This window comes from Lynx rufus, unplaced genomic scaffold (genome assembly GCF_022079265.1).
Source record: "Lynx rufus isolate CCGP_SWC_20201006 ecotype Redwood Valley unplaced genomic scaffold, mLynRuf1.p SCAF_3, whole genome shotgun sequence".
Taxonomy (NCBI): Eukaryota; Metazoa; Chordata; class Mammalia; order Carnivora; family Felidae; genus Lynx; species Lynx rufus.
Window position 1 is genome coordinate 10,433,415 of NW_025814845.1, and position 20,077 is coordinate 10,453,491.

At 45.4% G+C, this 20,077-nt stretch overlaps 1 protein-coding gene across 1 annotated transcript in view; it reads right to left on the bottom strand.

Annotated features, from left to right (window-relative positions):
- The window catches only part of FAM184B (family with sequence similarity 184 member B), a 155,714-nt gene that overhangs the window by 47,736 nt on the left and 87,901 nt on the right, over positions 1-20,077 (bottom strand). Inside the window, exons 6-7 of the mRNA XM_047090611.1 lie at positions 5,932-6,042; positions 1,530-1,637 (exon numbers count right to left, since the gene is read on the bottom strand). Of these exons, the coding sequence (XP_046946567.1) occupies positions 1,530-1,637; positions 5,932-6,042 (219 nt within the window). The remainder of the gene's footprint in view (positions 1-1,529; positions 1,638-5,931; positions 6,043-20,077) is intronic.

Genomic DNA, 20,077 nt, shown 5'->3' on the forward strand with positions numbered 1-20,077 from the left:
ACCATGGGCAAGTCACCCAACTGCTCTGTCATTCAGTTTCTTCCTCTGTAAAATGAGTACATTACAGGGTTGTTGTAAAACTCCAATGAAGTCATAGATGGGGACCGTGCTCTAGAACGAACCAGGTCCCATACAAATGTTGTTATTCAAGTCCTTATCCACCAGATTTTAGGCTCATTTTTACCCTGATGAATACGTGGTTAAGTATGAGCAATCCCAGTGGGGCAAGCCAGGGGACTGTTGGCAGGATCAGGGCTCAAGCTCTGGAAGTCTGAGGTCGAGGAAGAGAAACTGCCTGTTTCTGTAGACACTCAGGCACACGGATGTGATGAATAAGAGATGGGTGAGGGTGAAACAATGAGATTCAGACTCACATGTGTTTTCCCACATGGAGTATGAAGCGGACTGAAAATTTAGGGCAGTAATAAGTAAAATTTTACAGTGGTGGGCTTTTGATGGCTCCAGATGCGAAGGTTAATAACAGGAAAGCTGAAGCAAGAGGATCATCCAAGCCAGGGTGCTCAAACACTAACTTCACAGGAATTATCTGTTTTTGACATCATGCAACAAATGTTAAATGAGTGCCTGTGGTTTGCATTAAATTGTGCCCCCAGGGAGATATATTGAAGCCCTAGCCCCAAGTACCTACTAAGGTGACCTTATTAGGAAATAAGCTTTTGTGGATGTAGTTAAAATGAGGTCAAACTGCATTAGGGTGGGCCCTAAACCCAACAACTGGTGTCCTTAGAAGAAGGTCCTTAGAAGAAGGTCTTCCTTAGTGAAGAGCCAGACGCATAGACACACGTGATGACAGAGGCAGAGCTTGGAGTGATGCATCTGCAAACCACAAGTGCCACAGATTGCCAGCAGCCATCAGAAGCTGGTAGAGAGGCATGCAGGAGATTCTCCCTCAGAGCCTCAGGAAGGAACCAACCCTACTGACACCTTGATTTGGGATGTTTCCCCTCCAAAACTGTGAGACAACACATTTCTGTGGCTTAAGCCACCAAGTGTGTGGTAATTCATCATGGCGTCCCTAGGAAAATAAAATAGCTTATCATGAGCTGACAGAGGACACACAGGAACCAGCTTCCGCCCTGGGGCAGAGTCCCTGAAAGGGCAGCATCGTGGGGAAGAGCTAGTATGAGAGTGACTGATACCACAGAGGCGGGGGGGGGGGGGGGATGGCCAGACAGCATTATTACTATGCTTCCTGCTGGGCAGAACAGGAGGCCAGCTCTTGGTGAGTGCCCTTCTATCTGCCAGGCAAGCTGCTCTCAGAGAGGGAGAGAAGGTTTCATCTGACAAGACTTGTTCTTTTTCAAACCACATGCATAATTACTTGGAACTCTATTTTCTTCACGGTTTGTGCAAATGGATTTTGTGGTGATTTTTTATTTTCCAGGCATTTTGGCAGCTCTGAGGGGGGAAATAAAAGAACCTCTTAATGCCAGCATGTGTCACTGGGGACGATGAAGTGCTGAAAGAAGAGAAATATCCTTAATTAAAGCAGAAAAAACAGAGGTTACCTGGGTCTCTAAAATACTACAGCGCTGGCTGTCCAATTCCTGGGGCCTTTCTTTGCCTCTTCGGGGATGTACCTTATTCTGTTGGATAAATTCTTCCAGTCTTAAAACCTAAAATGGAAGAAAAGAAATGCTTGGTAATGGAAACAAAGTCCCATCTCCTGATGGGGCCATTAATCTGGGAAACCATTCTCCTGGGTCAATCAGTTCTGGGGACAGTGCTCCATTAGACAAATTCCAATGTGCTTCTGGAAAGGGCATTTCTAATTGGCAAGTTGCTTCGTCTTCCTGGAATAGATGAGCCTATACTTCCTTTTAAATTATTTATATAAATACACCTATACTAGAGCTGCAGGGTGGTTTTCACTGGCTTTCATACCATTCCTGGAAGGTCACTCAATTTCTTTTTTTAAAAAGTTAGTTGGTAAAGAAAAGGAACAGTATTTAAGAATTATACCAATAAGGGGTGCCTGGGAGGCTCAGTTGGTTAAGCGGCCGACTCTTGAATTCGGCTCAGGTCATCTTACTGTTCATGAGATCGATCCCCATGTCGGGCTCTGTGCTGACAGCACAGAGCCTGCTTGGGATTCTCTCTTTCCTCTCTCCCCCTCCCCTGCTCTTTCTCTCAAAATAAATATTAAAAAAAAGAATTATACCAATAAAATGAAACAGTGGTAGAAGGTGCTATTAAATTGTATAGCCTTAATTATGATGATTATTATTAACCAATTAAGTGTAGAGTCTCAATTAAACAGACTGGCTTCTCTGCTCTAGACTTTGGGAAGAACAAGGCCTAGAACCATACAGGAAACTCAGATGTTGCTAACAAATCTTTGTAGGAAAGCTAGTGCTCCTCAGGCATCATGCCAGGTATGAGGAGATAAAGGAGAGGGACAGAGTGAGAGCAAGATGGTAAGAGAATAAAATATAGCCCATGCTTTCTAGGAGTTGTCATCTTATGGAGGAGGCAGATACATGTTTATAATCACAGCAACATTCAGAAGACAAACTAATAATAGTACCTTTGATGGTGAGTTTGCTCTGTGCCAGGAACAGACCTAAGCATTTGACAGTATAAACTCCTCTAACCCTCACAACAATTACTGTGAGATACATACTACTGCAGAGAATTTACAGCAATAAACTCTGCCGAGGGGAGTCCAGGGCAGCTTTATGGGCACTGAAGGATGAATAGGAGTCCATCCGTGGCCAGGGTGAGAAAGGACATTCCAGGTGGTAGGAATAGTAGGTACAATGGCAGAGGGAAGGCAGGATGTGTGTGAGAATTGGAGGAAAGTTCCATGTCAGGGGCCCAGCATGAAGGAGTGGATGGGAGAAAACAGTGTCCTGGGGGGTAGTGGTGGAGAGTAGGTTAGGCCCAAATTATGAAAAACATGGCGATTAAAAGATTTGGGAGAAGGAGGAGTGGGGCCTTGAGCATATCTGGGGTTTAGAATGCTAGTTCTGGAATTAGCCAGCCTAGGGAGAAGGTAGAGGCAGGGAGATACAGGCCAAGACTTTCAAGACTCCAGGCAACATCACAGAAGAAGAAGAAGATTATGAAACTACTTACACTACATCTTGCTAAGGCTTATGAAATACTCAAATGAGTTCTATGCACTTGTTCACATAATGTCTATAAGAGGTAAAGAAAAACAGCCTAGGTGAGCCATCCTGGGGGGCTGATAAAGACAGGGGAGGGGGACTGAGAGCCTTCAGTGGTAGGACACACGGGACTTGACAGCTGAGTGGATGTGAGGGTGGGCAGGGCAGGGACTGTAGGTGAGGACGGAGGAGCAGGAGAGGAGGAGGTCAGGGCTGACGCTTCCATTTCTCGCTTTGGTAAGTGGGTGAATAGATGATGTCGCCACCAAGGCTGTGGAAGGAATGGAGGGTGACGGGCAGACACTTTGTCAAGGTCAGCCTCTGGGTCACACCAGCCATCTGCAGATACTCATGTCCTGAGTGATCCTGGGGCATCAGAGACACGGCATACTGTGCTGCACATAGTGTTAGCATAACGGTTAAGAGTGGGGTCTTCAGAGCCGCATAACCTGGGTTGGAATCTGAGACCCACTACTCATTACCTGTGTGACTTTGAGGAAGTGACTTACCATCTCTGTGCCTCAGTTAACTCATCCGTAAACCACAGATCACAACAGCACCTACTGTGTGGCAGTTGTGAGGACTAAAAGTTGATATATGGAAACTGCTCAGGTAGTACCTGAACTAAAGCAAGCACTTGACGAAACTCACTCTTGTCATTTTTTGAGGGGTTCTGAGGGGCATTCGGGGAAATCATCAGGTGGTGACCCCAGGGTCCCATGTCAGAAGGATAACTGGGCTGAAGCCTCCCTAAGTTCTGCAGCACAGAGTAGTCCAGATCCGGTGTAAAGATCGGCAGTATAACTCAGAAGGGAGGGAGAGAGTTGTGAGAGCGAAACGGGCATCTTTAATGTGCAGCCACCTGGGGCTGAGGTGGAACCAAAGCCTCCGGAGCAGAGACTTCCCACCAGGACCTCTCCTCCAGAGCCCCTGATATATCAAGTTCAAGGCTTGGCACGTTCACCTTTTAGAAAAATGATAACTTGTGACATAGAAAAACCGAATGTGTTTTTCTCTCTTCATCACTCAGCTGAAGGGAGAACACATCACAGACACCACTGCAGGCCCCTGAGCTTCTCCCTGATCCACCACCCCCTCTCCCTTCTAGAAATAGCCACCAGTTCAGGTTTTCTTCTCTCACCATGCATGTCTCCAGACCGAACTCCATTAGAGGTATCCTTAAACAGTCCAGACTATTTTGCACACGGCTTCTATATTCTCAAAACCCCCCCTAGGAGGTTGTAGTGCTCGATCAGAGCTGAGGAACCAATTTCATGGGCTCCTGGGGGGATGGTGGACTCAGGGCTCATCTGGAATGTGTGAAGGAGGGCAGGGGAAGTAAGGAAACCTCTTTACATTTTTTGAGGGTCTAATTAGGCTCAAGAACAAAGCCGGGGGGCACCTGGGTGGCTCAGTCAGTTAAACATCTGACTCCTGATTTCGACTCAGGTCACGATCTTACAGTTTGTGAGATTGAGCCTCGCGTGGGGTTCTGTGCTGACACCATGGAGCCTGCTTGGGGTTCTCTCTCTCCCCCTCTCTCTCTTCCGCTCCCCTGCTTATGCTCTCTCTTTCTCTCAAAATAAATAAACATTAAAAAAAAAAAGAATGAAGCCTGTTTCCAGGCCCTCCCAAGAGTTCTTCCCCCACCATAACATGGTCAACAGGTCTTTTAAACTTTGACTTGGTTTCTGGGTGGTCTGGGTAGGTGGACTTCCCCACCAAGCAAACTGTGATGTTCAGCTGGTCTACAGGCATTCTCTACCCCTTTCTCCCTTCCCTGCCTCCACTCTCGCCTCCCAGGCTGGTCACGTGATGCAGACATTACCAGTGGGAGGAAGAGTCAGTGGGAGCCCTCTGTGGAGGCTGGTGGTTTCCTGATGAAGTGGACAGGTCTGGTCTTCACTGCCTCTCCCCATTTCTTGGTGTAAATTTGGGCTCAACAATGAAGCAGTGACAGTCATTTTCCCAGTCTGGGGGAATCTGAGCTAATTTCTCCATTAGACACAGAAGGCACAGGGCCTAGGGCCCACAATACTTTTAGGGGCCACGACAATGTTTTAATTTCTTTTTTTTTTTTTATTTTTTTTTTAATTTTTTTTTTCAACGTTTATTTATTTTTGGGACAGAGAGAGACAGAGCATGAACGGGGGAGGGGCAGAGAGAGAGGGAGACACAGAACCGGAAACAGGCTCCAGGCTCTGAGCCATCAGCCCAGAGCCCGACGCGGGGCTCGAACCCACGGACCGCGAGATCGTGACCTGGCTGAAGTCGGACGCTTAACCGACTGCGCCACCCAGGCGCCCCTGTTTTAATTTCTTTTAAAGTCAGAAGGTAAAAATACAGCTTGGCTATATTCATCTTCATACCAATGTAGTCATAAAACATGCTTTTTGATATTTTTTCCAGTAGAGGAAGGAGCCCATGAAGGCAAAGCACCTAATACTCCTGAAAGTGAGGACAGAGCCCAGGAGGAGGCAGGACTATGGGAATCTCAGATGTACCCGGCCTGATATAATTTAGCCACAGAATCAACCCCAGAAGCCTCCTGCCTCCTTCTTTTATGTGAGACATTAAACGCCTCTTTGTTAAGCCTCCATACATCAGGCTCTCTGTTACTTGCAGCTAAATTTATGCCTCCTGAGACATATTTCTTGTCAGGACGAAGTCCTTTCCTTTCTGCTGAGGATGCTGAATGTACAGAAGTCGGGCCAGTTTTCTGAGATTCCTGGCATCTCAGTTAACCAAGACTCCCACCCAGAACCATCACTCCCAAGCACTGCATTAATTCAGGATTTACCTCGAGCAGAGAATTCTGGAGCTTCACATTTAGGGCTGCTTTCTCTTCTTCCAGTTGCTTGATTTCATTTTCTGATTTCTTCTTCACTTCCTCCAACTGTGCTTCCACTTCCTAAATGATGATGAGTAGAGTTATCCATACAAGTCACGAATGCATGGACAGGACTCGTACCTATTCACACCCTGCCCTATTCCCAAAAGAGTTCAAAGAAGCTTACAATAAAGGTCACAGGATGCAAAATCAATACATAGAAATATGTTGCATTTCTATACACTAATAGTGAAGCAGCAGAAAGAGAAATTCAGAAAACAATCCCATTTACAATTGTACCCCACAAAATAAAATACCTAGGTATGAATTTTACCAACGAGATGGAAGTCCTGTACTCTGAAAACTATAAAACACTAATGAAAGAAATTGAGGATGGCAGAAACAAATGTAAAGATATTCCATGCTCATGAATTTGGAGAACCAATATTGCTAAAATGTCAATACTACCCAAAGCAATCTACATATTTAATGCAATTTCTATCAAAATACTGACAGCATTTTTTACAAAACTAGAACAAATAATCCTAAAATTTGCATGGAGCCATGAAAGACCGCAAATCACCAAATCTTGAAAAAGAAAAAGAAAACTGGAGGTATCACAATCCCCGATTCCAAGATATACTAGAAAGCTATAGTAATCAAAACAGTATGGTACTGGCACAAAACAGAATAGAGAGGCCGGAAATAAACCCAGAATTGTATGGTCAACTAATCCTTGACAAAGGAGGCAAGAATGTGCAATGGGAAAAAAAACCATCCCTTCAACAAATGGAGTTTGAAAAACTGTACATCTAGATGCAAAAGACTGAAACTGGACCACTTTCTAATACCATACACAAAAATAAATTCAAAATGGATTAAAGACCTAAGTGTGAGACCTGAAGCCATAAATATCCTAGAAGAAAACAAAGGCAGTAATTTCTCTGACATCTACTGTAGCAACATTTTTCTAGATATGTCTCCTGAGGCAAGGGAAACAAAAGCAAAATAAACTACTGGTATTAAATCAAAGCAAAGAGCTACTGGAGCAGATGAGTAAGAGCACCTGGGTGGCTCAGCTGGTTGAGCGTCCAACTTCAGCTCAGGTCATGATCTCATGGTTTGTGAGTTTGAGTCCCATGTTGGGCTCTTGGCTGACAGCTCAGAGCCTGGAAACTGCTTCAGATTCTGTGTCTCCCTCTCTCTGCCCCTCCCCCACTCATGCTCTCTGTCTCAAAAATAAATAAACATTAAAAAATTTCAAAACAAAAACAAAAAGCTATTGCACAGCAAAGGAAACAATCAACAAGACTAAAAGATAACCTACTGAATGGGAGAAGACATTTGCAAATGACATATCTAATAAAGAGTTAGTATCCAAAATATATAAAGAACATACAACTCAACACCAAAAACACCCCCAAATAATCTATTTAAACAATGGGAAGAAGAGGGGTGCCTGGGTGGCTCAGTGGGTTGACCATCCGACGTCAGCTCAGGTCATGATCTTGTGTTTGTGGGTTTGAGCTCTGCATTGCACTCTGTGCTGACAGCTCAGAGCCTGGAGCCTGCTTTGGATTCTGTGTCTCCCTCTCTCTCTGCCCCTACCCTGCTTGTCCTCTGTCTCTCAAAAAATAAAACAAAATGTTAAAAAAAATTTTTTAAATGGGAAGAAGAGGGGCAGCTGGGTGGCTCAGTTGGTTAAGCATCTGACTTTGGCTCAAGTCATGATCTCATGGTTAGTGAGTTAGAGCCCCACGTCAGGCTCTGCACTGACAGCTCAGAGCCTGGAGCCTGCTTGGGATTCTGTGTCTCTCTCTCTATCTCTGCCCCTCCCCTGCTTGTGCTCTCTTTCTCAAAAATAAATAAATAAACTTTAAAAAAATGAGAAGACATGAACAAATATTTCTCCAAAGATGACACACAGATGACTGACAGACACATGAAAAGATGCTCAGCATCACTCATCATCAGGGAAATGCAGATCAAAACCACAATGAGATACCACCTCATACCTGTCAGAATGATTTAAAAAATGCACAAGAGGGGCGCCTGGGTGGCACAGTCGGTTAAGCGTCCGACTTCAGCCAGGTCACGATCTCGCGGTCCGTGAGTTCGAGCCCCGCGTCGGGCTCTGGGCTGATGGCTCAGAGCCTGGAGCCTGTTTCCGATTCTGTGTCTCCCTCTCTCTCTGCCCCTCCCCCGTTCATGCTCTGTCTCTCTCTGTCCCAAAAATAAATAAACGTTGAAAAAAAAATTAAAAAAAAAAAAAAAGAAAAAAAATGTACAAGAAACAACAAGTGTTGCTGAAGATGTGGGGAAAAAATGAACCCTTGTGTACTGTTGGTGGGAATGCAAACTGGTGGTGTGGCCACTGTGGAAAACAGCATGGAGGTGCATCAAAAAAATTAAAAATAGAATTGCCATATGATCTAGTAATTCCACCTAGGTATTTAGCCAAAGAGTAAAAAACACCAATTCAAATGGATACATGCACCCCTATGTTTATTGCAACATTAATTAAAAGATCCAAAATGGGGCACCTGGGTGGCTCAGTTAGTTAAGCGTTTGACTCTTGGTTTAGGGTCAGGTCATGATCTCACAGTTTCATGGGTTTGAGTCCCACATTAGGCTCTGCTCTGACAGCATGGAGCCTGCTTGGGATTCTCTGTCTCCCCCTCTCTCCGACTCTCCCCCACTTGTCTCTCTGTCACTCAAAAATAAATAAATAAACTTAAAAAATAGCCAAATTATGGAAGCATCCATGCGTCCATTAATAGTTGAATGGATAAAGAAGATGTGCTGTGTATATATATATATATATATATATATATATATATATAACTCAGCCATAAAAAAGAATGAAATCTTGCCATTTGCAGCAATATTGATGGATCTAGAGAGTATAATATTAAGTGAAATAAGTCAGAATGGCCATGACTTCACTCATATGTGGAATTTAAGAAACAAAACAAATATACAAAAAAAAAAAAAGAGAGAGAGACAAACCAAAAAACAGACTCTTTTTAATTTTTTTTTTTTACCTTTTATTTATTTTGGAGAGACAGAGAGAGACAGAGCACAAGTGGGGGAGGGGCAGAGAGAGAGAGGGAGACACAGAATCGGAAGCAGGCTCCAGGCTCCGAGCCGTCAGCCCAGAGCCGTCAGCCCAGAGCCGTCAGCCCAGAGCCGTCAGCCCAGAGCCCGACGCGGGGCTCGAACTCACGAACCGCGAGATCGTGACCTGAGCCGAAGTCGGACGCCTACCGACTGAGCCACCCAGGCGCCCCAACAGACTCTTAACTATAGAGAACAAACTGATGGTTACCAGAGGAGGTGGGTGGGGGGATGGGTGAAATAGGTGAAGGAGATTAAGACTACATTTATTATGATAAGCACCGAGTAATGTATAGAATTGCTGAATTACTATATTGTATCCTGAAACTAATACAACACTGTATGTTAACTATATCGGAATTAATAATTTTTTTTTAATAATTCATTTTTAAAAAGTTGCTGGGATGAGCAAGTCCAGAGTCAGCAGCATTTTATATAAACCATTGCTTCACTCCTGGCACCAATTTAATTTTGTACCTCAGCTCAGCTTTTAATATTACTTAAAGGAAATAACTGCAAAGTTATTAAATTCTACTTCAAGTTAAAAAAAAAGAAACTTAATCATAAAATACTTCAGGAAAATAGAAATTAGAGATACATACGCAGGTCAAAAGAAAACAAATATGAAGATCATACCCAAAATCTGACCTATATTGGAGAGGGCATGGTAGACACCCAGGTTTAAGTTTTGTAGTGTCAAAGGAGAAAAGAGGAATGCTCATTGACACAACTCTCAGTGTTCCATAAATCAAGAAGCCAACTACATTCTCAGATGCAGGGAAATATTAAAATCAGAACAAAGTTTTCCTGTGGTCTTCTCAATAGCTTCCATACTTTAGTCAAAATGATGAGGCTCACAGGGTTGCTTCCTCCACAGTTTCTCACCATAGACTGACAACCTCACATAGAAGATCCAGGTAGAGGAACATTCTGGAGACCATGTGAGTGGCACAGCCTTTTATCTATGTGATCTGGAGCACATTTCCTGACTTCTCTGTGACTCAGTGTGTTCCTTCCATGCCCAGCACAGTGCCAGTAGGTGAGGGGTGGATAAATAATACGTAGTGAGGGACCCATAAATAAGAAGTACTACTCTTATTCTGACAGATGCATAGTATTTCCAATTTAGCTTATTTTGAGGAAGTGGAGGAAATATTCTGTTCCTCTTAGCTGGTCTTTATAAGTAGAAGACAGATCATTCATTCAACAAATACTTACTGAAACCTACCATGTGCCAAGCACTGTTCTCAGTGGGGACAAAAACAGATGAAACATTTGGACGCACCCCGCATGGGGCTCCACATCCACATAATATTTTCTCTCTTTATCCCTCTTCCCCCTTTATTCTCTCTCTCTCTCTCTCCCCCACACACACACTCAAAAAGAAAAAAAAAACGGATGAAACATCTACTCACCAGGAACTTACATTGGCATAAAAGAGACAGGCATCAAAGTCAATAGGCTCAACATAGTATACACTATGTTGTATGGTGACAAGTGCCAAGGAGAAATAACAAAGCAGGAAGGGGAGCTATGGAAGGTCGAGGGGTTGGGTTCAGTTCACATAGGTTGGCCAAAGAAGTCCTCAGGAGAAACGACTCTGGAGTAAAGGCTTGTGTTAAGTGAGGAGGCTAACCAATGAGATGTCTTGGTGTGAGCCTTCCTGGACCTGCACACACCCTGGCATGTTCTAAGCGCAGACAGGAGGCCACTTGGCTGGAGTGGAATGACTGAAGGGGTGGGCAATGAGGTTAGAGGACATGGAGGAGACCACAGGAAGCCTCATACATTGTGGTAGAGACAGACGAGTAAGATGAAGGCCAGCCAACAGCTGGAAAGTGGAGTGAGATGATTCGGCGTTAACACGGTCACTTGGTTTCTGTCTTGAGGACAGACTGAAGCGGGGATGGGGCAGGCGGGCAGCAGGCAGGCCAGTGTGGAGGCTGCTACAGTAACCAAGGCAGGAGCAGAAGGGGGCCGGACTGAGGCTGCAGCGTGGCTGGTGACAGGCATAAAACCACGGATGATTTCTCAGTGTTCGCTGCAAGGACCTGCTGAAAAGGGAGGAGTCACAGACAACACCAGGGTTTCTAACCTGAGCAGGGTGGAGGAGGATGGTGCCACCATTAACACAAACAAGGAAGTAGGTTTACGGTCAGCAAGAGGAGCTCGTTGGGGACCTGTTGAGTTTGAGACCTCTGTTAGATGTCCTGTGTGCAAGTGGACACATGGGTCTGGAAATCAGGGGAGAGTTCTGGATTGCAGGTATGCATTTGGGAGTCAGCATACAGAACGTATTACGCCATGTATTTGGATGAAAATGCTAGAGAGAGAATAAAAAGGAAAAGTAGGAGAGATTCAAGAACTGAGCCCTGGGACATTCAAGAATTTCCCATGAAGTTGAGGTTATAGTATCTGAGAGCTACCTGGAGTGTAGTTCTTCTATGCTGTCAATTGATTACAGATCTTTATGCTCTCATTGAGAGATGGCCATAGTGATAGCAGCTGACATTTACCGAGTGCATGCCATCTGCTGCTCCTTTACACAAATAATCACTTTGATCCTTATGAAAACCCTATCAACTGGGTACCAGTGTTAATGGTCATTATATAATGAAAAAATGAAGCTCTAAGAGGTTAAGTGATTTGCCCAAGGTTGTGCAGCCAGTAAGTGGAGAAGTCAAAGTTTGAACTCAGGGAAGGCTGGCTGCTTGGCTGCACTTCTTCCCCACCATCCTAAGGGAAATGTGGCATGCACCACAGGCAAACGCCTGACTTAAAGGCCATCCTACTTCTGCTACAGCAAAGCTGAAGGAGGTCCTGTGGGCAGGCCCCAGATGCTCCCCAAAGCAGGGTGAAGAAGCTGGAAGTCCAGTCTTCAGAAACTGGAGCCTTGTTCTGTTTCCAAGGAGTGTCAGCACTTGAGCTGACATATGGGAATGTGGAGAGGCAAAGGCTTATGTGATGGGGGATGACCTGGGGTTCAATGGAAACCTATCATTCATTCATTCAACCAACCAAAATTAACTGAATGTCTATTACAGGCCAAGTATTGAAGAGGCTAGAGATATAGTGACTATGTACTCGTAAATGTTTAGCTGGCTTCCAACCAAACAATCAATCAATTTGATTTGTAGCATTTGTTAATTTCTGTGGCATAAGTACTCCTACTATGGCCAATTTCAAGCTACTGCCATGATGTCACTGAACACAGAATTGGGAAAAGATGTAACAATTGTCTCTTAGGAGTCAGTACAAGTTGACTCTAACACACCACTGGAGGTAGTAGTGAACAGGGTATCCCAGTGGGGAAAACAAGTAGCAAATAGGTGATTACAATGAAGTGTAGTAACAGCCAAGCTAAGGTAGGTACAGAGGGGACCACGTACCAAACACTAGGCCAGGCAAGTGACAGCTTCTAGAAAGATCAATATTTAAACCAAGACCAATAGGATCAGCAAAAACAAGGCAAAATGAGACAGATGAATTTGGGAGTTGGTGGGGGAGTGTTCCCCATCAAGGAAGAGCTATGAATTAAGGCCAAGAAGGGAAAGGATTTGTCATGAATGAGGACCTAAAAGGCTGGAAGGCAGAATTAAACCGGGGAGAGGTGTGGGAGGAAGCAACAGAGTCAAACAGGAGTCCAGTGATGTAGGGTCTTAAAAAGCCACATTAAGGAATTTGAACTACACTGTGAAGACGATAGAGGGCCTTTGGAGAGTTTGAAACCAAGGCTGAGTTTTCAGAAGATCCCCCCTGGAATGGAGACTGGGTTCAAGGAAGTGGGAGAGGGGACACAGGGAGACCAGTAAGGAGATCATCGCATGGTCTGGCAGGAAATGGTGGGTGACTGGATCATTGTGCTACCACCGAGGATGGAAGGAAATGGAGATATTTCAGGGCCATCAAAGGAGTGGACGACATGGGCCTTGATGACTGGCTGAATGCAATGCATGAAAGAGAAGTCATGTCTGACTCCTGGGTTTCTGACTCGGGCATCTAAAAAGATGCTGCTATTGATCACCTGGAGGACACACTTTGCACTTCCTGTGGGGCCAAGTCCAGGTCAGGCCAGTGGCCCAGGGGTCAGTCACTTAGAAGAAAAGAGGGAAGTGATTAGATTATAAGGTCACATGAGGTGGACACTTAGCATGCGTACAGTCTCTTCAGTGAATCTATGATCCCTCTTGCATGGCTTGTTGTTCGGAGAGATCACTTGCAAAAAAAAAATATAAATTATCCTTTCATCCCAAGAACCATCAGAAACAAAGCCATCCCCCCAGCAAAGTTTTTGTTTTCTCTTTTTTTTTTTTTTTTTTTTTTTACTTCATTAACTTCTCAGTCAGTGAAGCTTTTGTTGAAAAGTTTTGTTTAACATGCTTCCTGGTGCAGATACTCACTGACTCTGCCAAAGCATGTTCACTACAACGACAGTGTAGACTCCTGTGAGAAAGATTCTTAGCAGAAAGCAATGGCTATTTCTAATTTTATGCAGCCCACCTTCCCAGGGTCCATGTAATCAATCACAGCTTCAGTTGTCACCTTGACAAATGGACCTAAAGTGGAAAAAAATGTCCCCACAGATGGAAATAGCTGATTTCATTAATAATTTTTGGAGATATTTCAGTAAGCTTCATTTTAGGTGCTGAATAATGAGACTTACTGTCAGAAGATGAATGGTTCTGGGTTGCCTCCAGAACACAGATTGGAAAGAAAGCATCCCCATAGCCAGCTCAGGCCAAAGTGAACCTGAGGATTTCAGCAGGAAATTTTAACGTCCTCCCAGCTAGGCAAAGAGGAAAAACAACTACCAGGATATGAACATGAGGAAAAAGGAGACTAGTGCTTTCAAATCTAAAAATTGCAGCTTCCTATCCATACCTGGAACAGGGTTCCATGAGCCATTAATTTACAGAATTCACAGAGCACCTCCAGAAACTCTGTTCTCACTGAACTCTCATGGTACGCAGGGAAAAAGCTTTAGTACATCTATTTCACATGGAAGAAATCCCATAAGGTAGAAGCAGGACTCACACCCATCTTCTGCTTCCTTGTCTAGATTGTCCACAATTACAGGTAATTTTTAAAAAAAGACACAGGAAGGAGCCACTGTAATGGGAACAATAAATGAGCAACCACAGAAAATTACCAAACAGACCTTTCAACAGGGGTTTTAAAGGAAAACGTATTAACTGTTTTTCAGGAAGAAAAATTATGATTTGGAATGCACTTATAGTAAAGCCCATGAAAGAGTCAGTCAGTACAAAACCTAAGCCACCTAAGTGACCTAAGTCACTCTGAGCCACCATTAGCGATCACCATGACACCAATATTAATCAATACGTGGGGCATGTGGCTCTATAAGGGTCACCCTTCAGTAGTAGGGCTGGAGCAGCACTAGTGCAAACCCTACTCTAAACTCATCCTAACAAAGCTTAAAAATAAGTCAGGAAGGATGGTAAATTTTCTGTTATATGCATTTGACCACAATGAAAAAAAAAATGTCTGGAAAAGATGCGGCTGATTCACAAGTAATTTAACTTCTCGGCTTGCCAAAACATTTAGCACTCATAAAAGGATGCTTTAAAAAATCCATACTTCCAACAAGTTAACATTATTTTTTATTTATTTGTTCATATTTGAGAGAGAGAGAGAGAGAGAGAGAGAGAAAATGCATGAGTGGGGGAGGGGCAGAGAGAGACAGAGACAAGAGACAGAATTCGAAGCAGACTCCAGGTTCTGTGCTGTCAGCACTGAGCCCGATGTGGGGCATGAACTCACAAGCCGTGAGATCATGACCTGAGTCAAAGTATGACCCTTAACCGACTGAACCACCCAGGCGACCCAACAAGTTAACATTCTGAATGTCCAGCATCCAATTAAAAATTACTAATAGAGGCTGCAGGGGCCAGAAATGTAAAAGCTGGGGGCGGCACACAGAGTCAGTAAGAGGGACACAAGGGCAAAAGCCGGCCACCTCGCTGTGCCAGCCCTGCTGCCCTGAGGAGCTGGGCTGGAAGGCAGGCAAGCAGGTACCTCCTCCATGTCTGTGTGAAGTCCCCAGAGCCTGGAAGGTGCCTACCATGTGTGACTGCGGGCCCCTCGGAGCTGTGGCTTCATCCCACCCAACCCCATCGTCCCTCTGTCTCGAGGCTCCATCTGGCCAGGAGCTGGGTGTCTCTATTTGCATTCGATTTCAGTTCACCCAACTACAGAGCAGGCCCACACTGCGTCCAGGGGCGTACCCTGTCCTGTTCACTGGCACAGTGCTTTAAGGCATAGGTGCTAAATAAACATTTGTTCAAATATTACTCTCTACCACATAGCACTATATTGAGTTCGACTGTTTATTTAAATATAACCTGTCCTAAAGAACAATGCATTTGTTAGTGCAAAATACCTACTGGGCACTGACTAGATTGAACCTACTGGTTCAGTCCCCGGGCCCACCAAGTTCACATTCTAGGAGATGGACTACAATCAAGCAAAGCAATCATAGTGGCTCTAAAAGCCAACTGGGGCCAGTGTGTGAGCTCAGGGGATGGAGGGACCGGGCTGGGCACTGGGCTAGTTTGTGGGGGGAGGTCCTCTAAGTGGGGATTCTCAGGGGGGGGGTCCCCAGGAGGCCCAGAAGCACGGAGATGGGGAAGATCACTTCAGGGGAGGTGGCCAGCAAAGGAGGGGGTGACACACAGGCCTGGTGGGTGGGGGGCTCCCCAGGGTCAGGCAGAGTGAGAAGCATGTGCCCTGGAAGCTAGAAGTCCAAACATGGCCAGGCAGGATGCAGTGAATATACGTAGTCATTGCTCAGTCTCCTGGGGAAAGAACAACAGCCAGCAGCCAGGTGCACAGGAGCTCAGCTAGGGTGACAGATGCGCTGGGAGGAGGGAGGAGGGAGGACACTTTGGTTTGGGGCATGAGCAAGTGGGAGAATGGGGCCACCTGCTAACGGGGAGTCAGGGGGACTATCTCTGTGGATTTGTGCATCTTTGTCCCAAGGTGTTTCCTTCATTTTCACAGTGGAAAGCAGACATCTACAAAAGCTTCTGCAGGTGCTGTGCTGCCATGCTCCCTTCGGGCTGATTGTCCTGTGACACCCGGAGAACTCTGTTCCCTCAGTAACACTGCAGCTTCCCCCAAGCCACCCCCTCAGCCTGCCACCCTGCAGTCAGCACTCCGGCTGCGGTCTGGCTGAGGAGTGTGGCGTGAACAGGGTGAGCTCATCTTCAGTTTTCTCTCGTGGAACCGAAATGCCTGACTTTGAGAGTGTGGCTCGGGCCATCACCTACAATCAAAAAAACCCCCACTTCCTTGCAGGAAAACTTCAGGGTTATTTTCGGTAAAAGAATTTCCCAAAGATACATTTTCATTAGCCCTGAATGAATGTACTCCTCCGTCTGTGGGGCCAGACATGATGGGGCATGTAGGCAGGTGTTCTGGTTGTAGATGGATTTGGGTTGAACTGTCTGATCCTATGCCACCTGGGTTCTTCAGTTCAAGTGGAGAGGCTAGCCTTGGCCAACCTGAGCAAGAGGGAACCTGTGGGAAGGCAGGCTTTTGGGGCTCCCAGCTGGGGCCAGGCCTAGGAATGGCCTTGGGTGGTTGCCTGGAGGGAAAACCCGCCACGAGACCCTTGGTCCTGGAGTCACTGGCAAGGGGTTCACTTCCCTGAGAGAGTGTCCAAGGGAGTATGGGAAGACCTCAAGGCTGCCCCAAGCTGATGTGGAGGAAGGAGACACTGACTTTTGGGGTTTCCAGCTGGGCTGACCGCCACGCTATTCTTCCTCTGTAGCTATACTCTGATAATGGGAATGAGGGCAGAGGTCATCCTCAAGCCAGAAATTGGGGGGAGTAGGTGGGGAGGGGAACGTGTGTCTCACATCAGTGGAGCACACCAGCCCACCGGCAGAGCCAGCCAATCCATCCTGGGCTGGAAACCCGGTCAGGTTCCCTCTAGAGGGTGGGGAGTGGTGTTGGGTGGGATGAAGCCTAGGATGAGGACACTAGTAAGACAGGACCTTTTTCCTTTTAATGTTTATTTATTTGTTTTGACAGAGAGAGAGAGAAAGAACATGAGCATGGCAGGGTAGAGAGAGAGTGAGAAAGAAACCCAAGCAGGCACTACACTGCCAGCTGGGGCTGGATCTCACGAATAGGAAGATCATGACCTGAGCTGAAACCAAGAGTTGAATGTTCAACCAACTGAGCCACCCAGGCACCTCAAGACAGGGCCTTTTTGATTTAAGTTTTTTTTTTTTTTTAAATTTTTTTTCAACGTTTTTTATTTATTTTTTGGGACAGAGAGAGACAGAGCATGAACGGGGGAGGGGCAGAGAGAGAGGGAGACACAGAATCGGAAACAGGCTCCAGGCTCTGAGCCATCAGCCCAGAGCCCGACGCGGGGCTCGAACTCACGGACCGCCGAGATCGTGACCTGGCTGATGTCGGACGCTTAACCGACTGCGCCACCCAGGCGCCCCTTGATTTAAGTTTTGAGCAAGTCCAACATCAATACCAACCATCCCAGTAAGCCCATCCCTACTGATTTCGACCAGCATACACCAAATTGGCCAAATGCACTTGACACACAGAAACAGGCATCTCCTGAGGACTCCCCATTTCCAACCAGAGTTTTGATCACTACAGGGTTCTCATCCATCCTTAGGGGTAAATTCAGCAAACAGCATGTTTTTAGTTGTCATGTGTCCTCATTGTTGCCTGCAGGGAAGAATGCCACGATGGTGTGACTTTCCATGCAGTTTGTCCTCTATTTCCCAGTTGTGTCTGGCCAGACTGAGCGGCTGTAGCTCTGTCCAGGCCTCAACGTGCTCCCTCTGGTTTGGGCACATGTCTGGGGCTGCACTTGCTAGCCACACTTCTGTAGACCCACTATCTGCTGACACACCAGATTTAAGAAGATCCAGGGTCTCATAACAACACCCAAAATATCCAGGATATGATTAAGAATACTCATCATACCAAGGACCAGGAAAATGTCATCTTGTACAAGTCAGACAATCCAAAGATGCCCAACACCAAAATGACATAGGTGTTGGGATTACCTGATGTATTGTAAAGTAGCCATCATAAAAATGCTTCAACTGGCAATCACAAACATGCTTGAAACAAAAGAACAATAATAGGTCTCAGCGAAGAAACAAAAGATACAAAGAAGAACTATCTTGAAAATTTAGAACTGAAAAAATACAATAACTGAAATTTTAAAAATACCATAAATAGGCTCAATAGCAGAAAGGAGAGGAATCTAGAAGACAGTCATAAATTTTAAGACAGAGTAACAGAAATTACTTTATCTGAACAAGAGAGATAAAATGACTGAAAAAAAAGGAAAAAAAGAACAGAACCTGTGAAAATGTAGCAAAAACTCTAACATTTGCCGAACTGGAATCCAAGAATGAGAAAAGAAAAAAAGTGGGAATGAAAAAGTATTTCAAGAAAAGATGGATGATAATCTCCCAAATTTGCCAAAAGATATAAACCTAAAGATTCAAGAAACTGAGAAAAACCCAAACAGGATAAACCCAAAGAAATTCACACGAAGACACATGTTCCAGACTAAATTGTGTCCTCTCCCATGTTCACATATTGCAGTCCTAAACCTCTGTGAATTTGTGGAGGTAGTACTTGGGCAGGTAATTAGGTGGAGATTAGGTCATGAAGGTAGGACCTTTATGATGGAATTAGCACCGTTATAAAAGACATCAGAGGGGCGCCTGGGGGGCTCAGTTGGTTAAGCATCTGACTTTGGCTCAGGTCATGATCTCATGGTTCCTGAGTTCCAGCCCCGCATCAGGCTCTGTGATGCACCTGAAGCCTGGCTCAGAGCCTGAAGCCTGCTTTGGATTCTTTGTCTCCCTCTCTCTCCCCTTCCCCCACTCACACTCTGTCTCTCTCTCTCTCTCAAAAATAAAATAAACATTAAAAACATAAATAATTATTTAAAATTATTTATTTAAAGTTCATATAAATCCTGAAACTCATGTCATCTCCCATTCTGGGAGGTGACCCCCAATCTACCCCAGCTCCTTTTTTATGCCCTTCAGGGTGGGCGTGTGCAGGGACATCACCCCTTTGAAAATGTTGCCTGCAAGGCAAATGCTCCCAGGAAGCCATGCATGTTGCTGATGAAGCTCTCCGGCTCAAGGACATCAGCCTGCCTCTGACCCCACTGGTCGGCCTGTTCTTGTGAGGCTGGAGCACCTCTCCTTAGCCTGGAGAAGCTCAGCTGATGACTTCTCCATGCTCAGGGCCAGGGTTCCCTCTGGAATTTGCTCTCAGCCCCCTCTGCATCTCATGCCCCTGTCCAGGGAGACCTGGCTCTCTGGCAAGGTGTTCTTTAAATTGTGCTTCCTGTGACACCCAGTGACAAAGCAGATTTCTCAATGTTTGGTTTTCTTCTTCACACATTAAATCTTTTAGCTCAGACACTTTCTGAAGGATTTATTCCTCTCCCTCTTTATATTGAAAGCTTCTTTCATAAATTCAAACTTTCTGTCAAATGCTGTCAAAGATTTATCCATACACTTCATTTCCATGGAAAACTCTTCCAGCTTTCAGTCTATCTCGTTTAAGGCATGGTATCTTTTGCTCCCTCTGAAGACAACTCCCCAGAAGATGAAGGCTCCTCAAATGAAGTCCCATCAAGATACCAGGCTGAAGTTGGTCCCGGGCCAGAGGTCTGACTGTGGGGACTGCAGTCTGAGTGGTTTCAAGCACTCGTCAGGCCTCAGCCTCAAGCCACAGCCGAGTGACATTTGGGAGCAAGCTTCCAGCAGAGAGAGGAACCTCTACCTTCGCAGACAGCCTCTATCCTGGCTCCTCCACTAAAAGACAGATGTTCTGGGGACTCATTTTCCCTGCACTAAGCTCTCAGTCAGCCAGACATGCAGGGGAATCTTTGGCCCTATGCTGAGTTGGCTGGAATTCCTGGTTTGTCGAGTGTCTGGAAGACTCATTCACCCTTTGCTGAGCTGGGGTG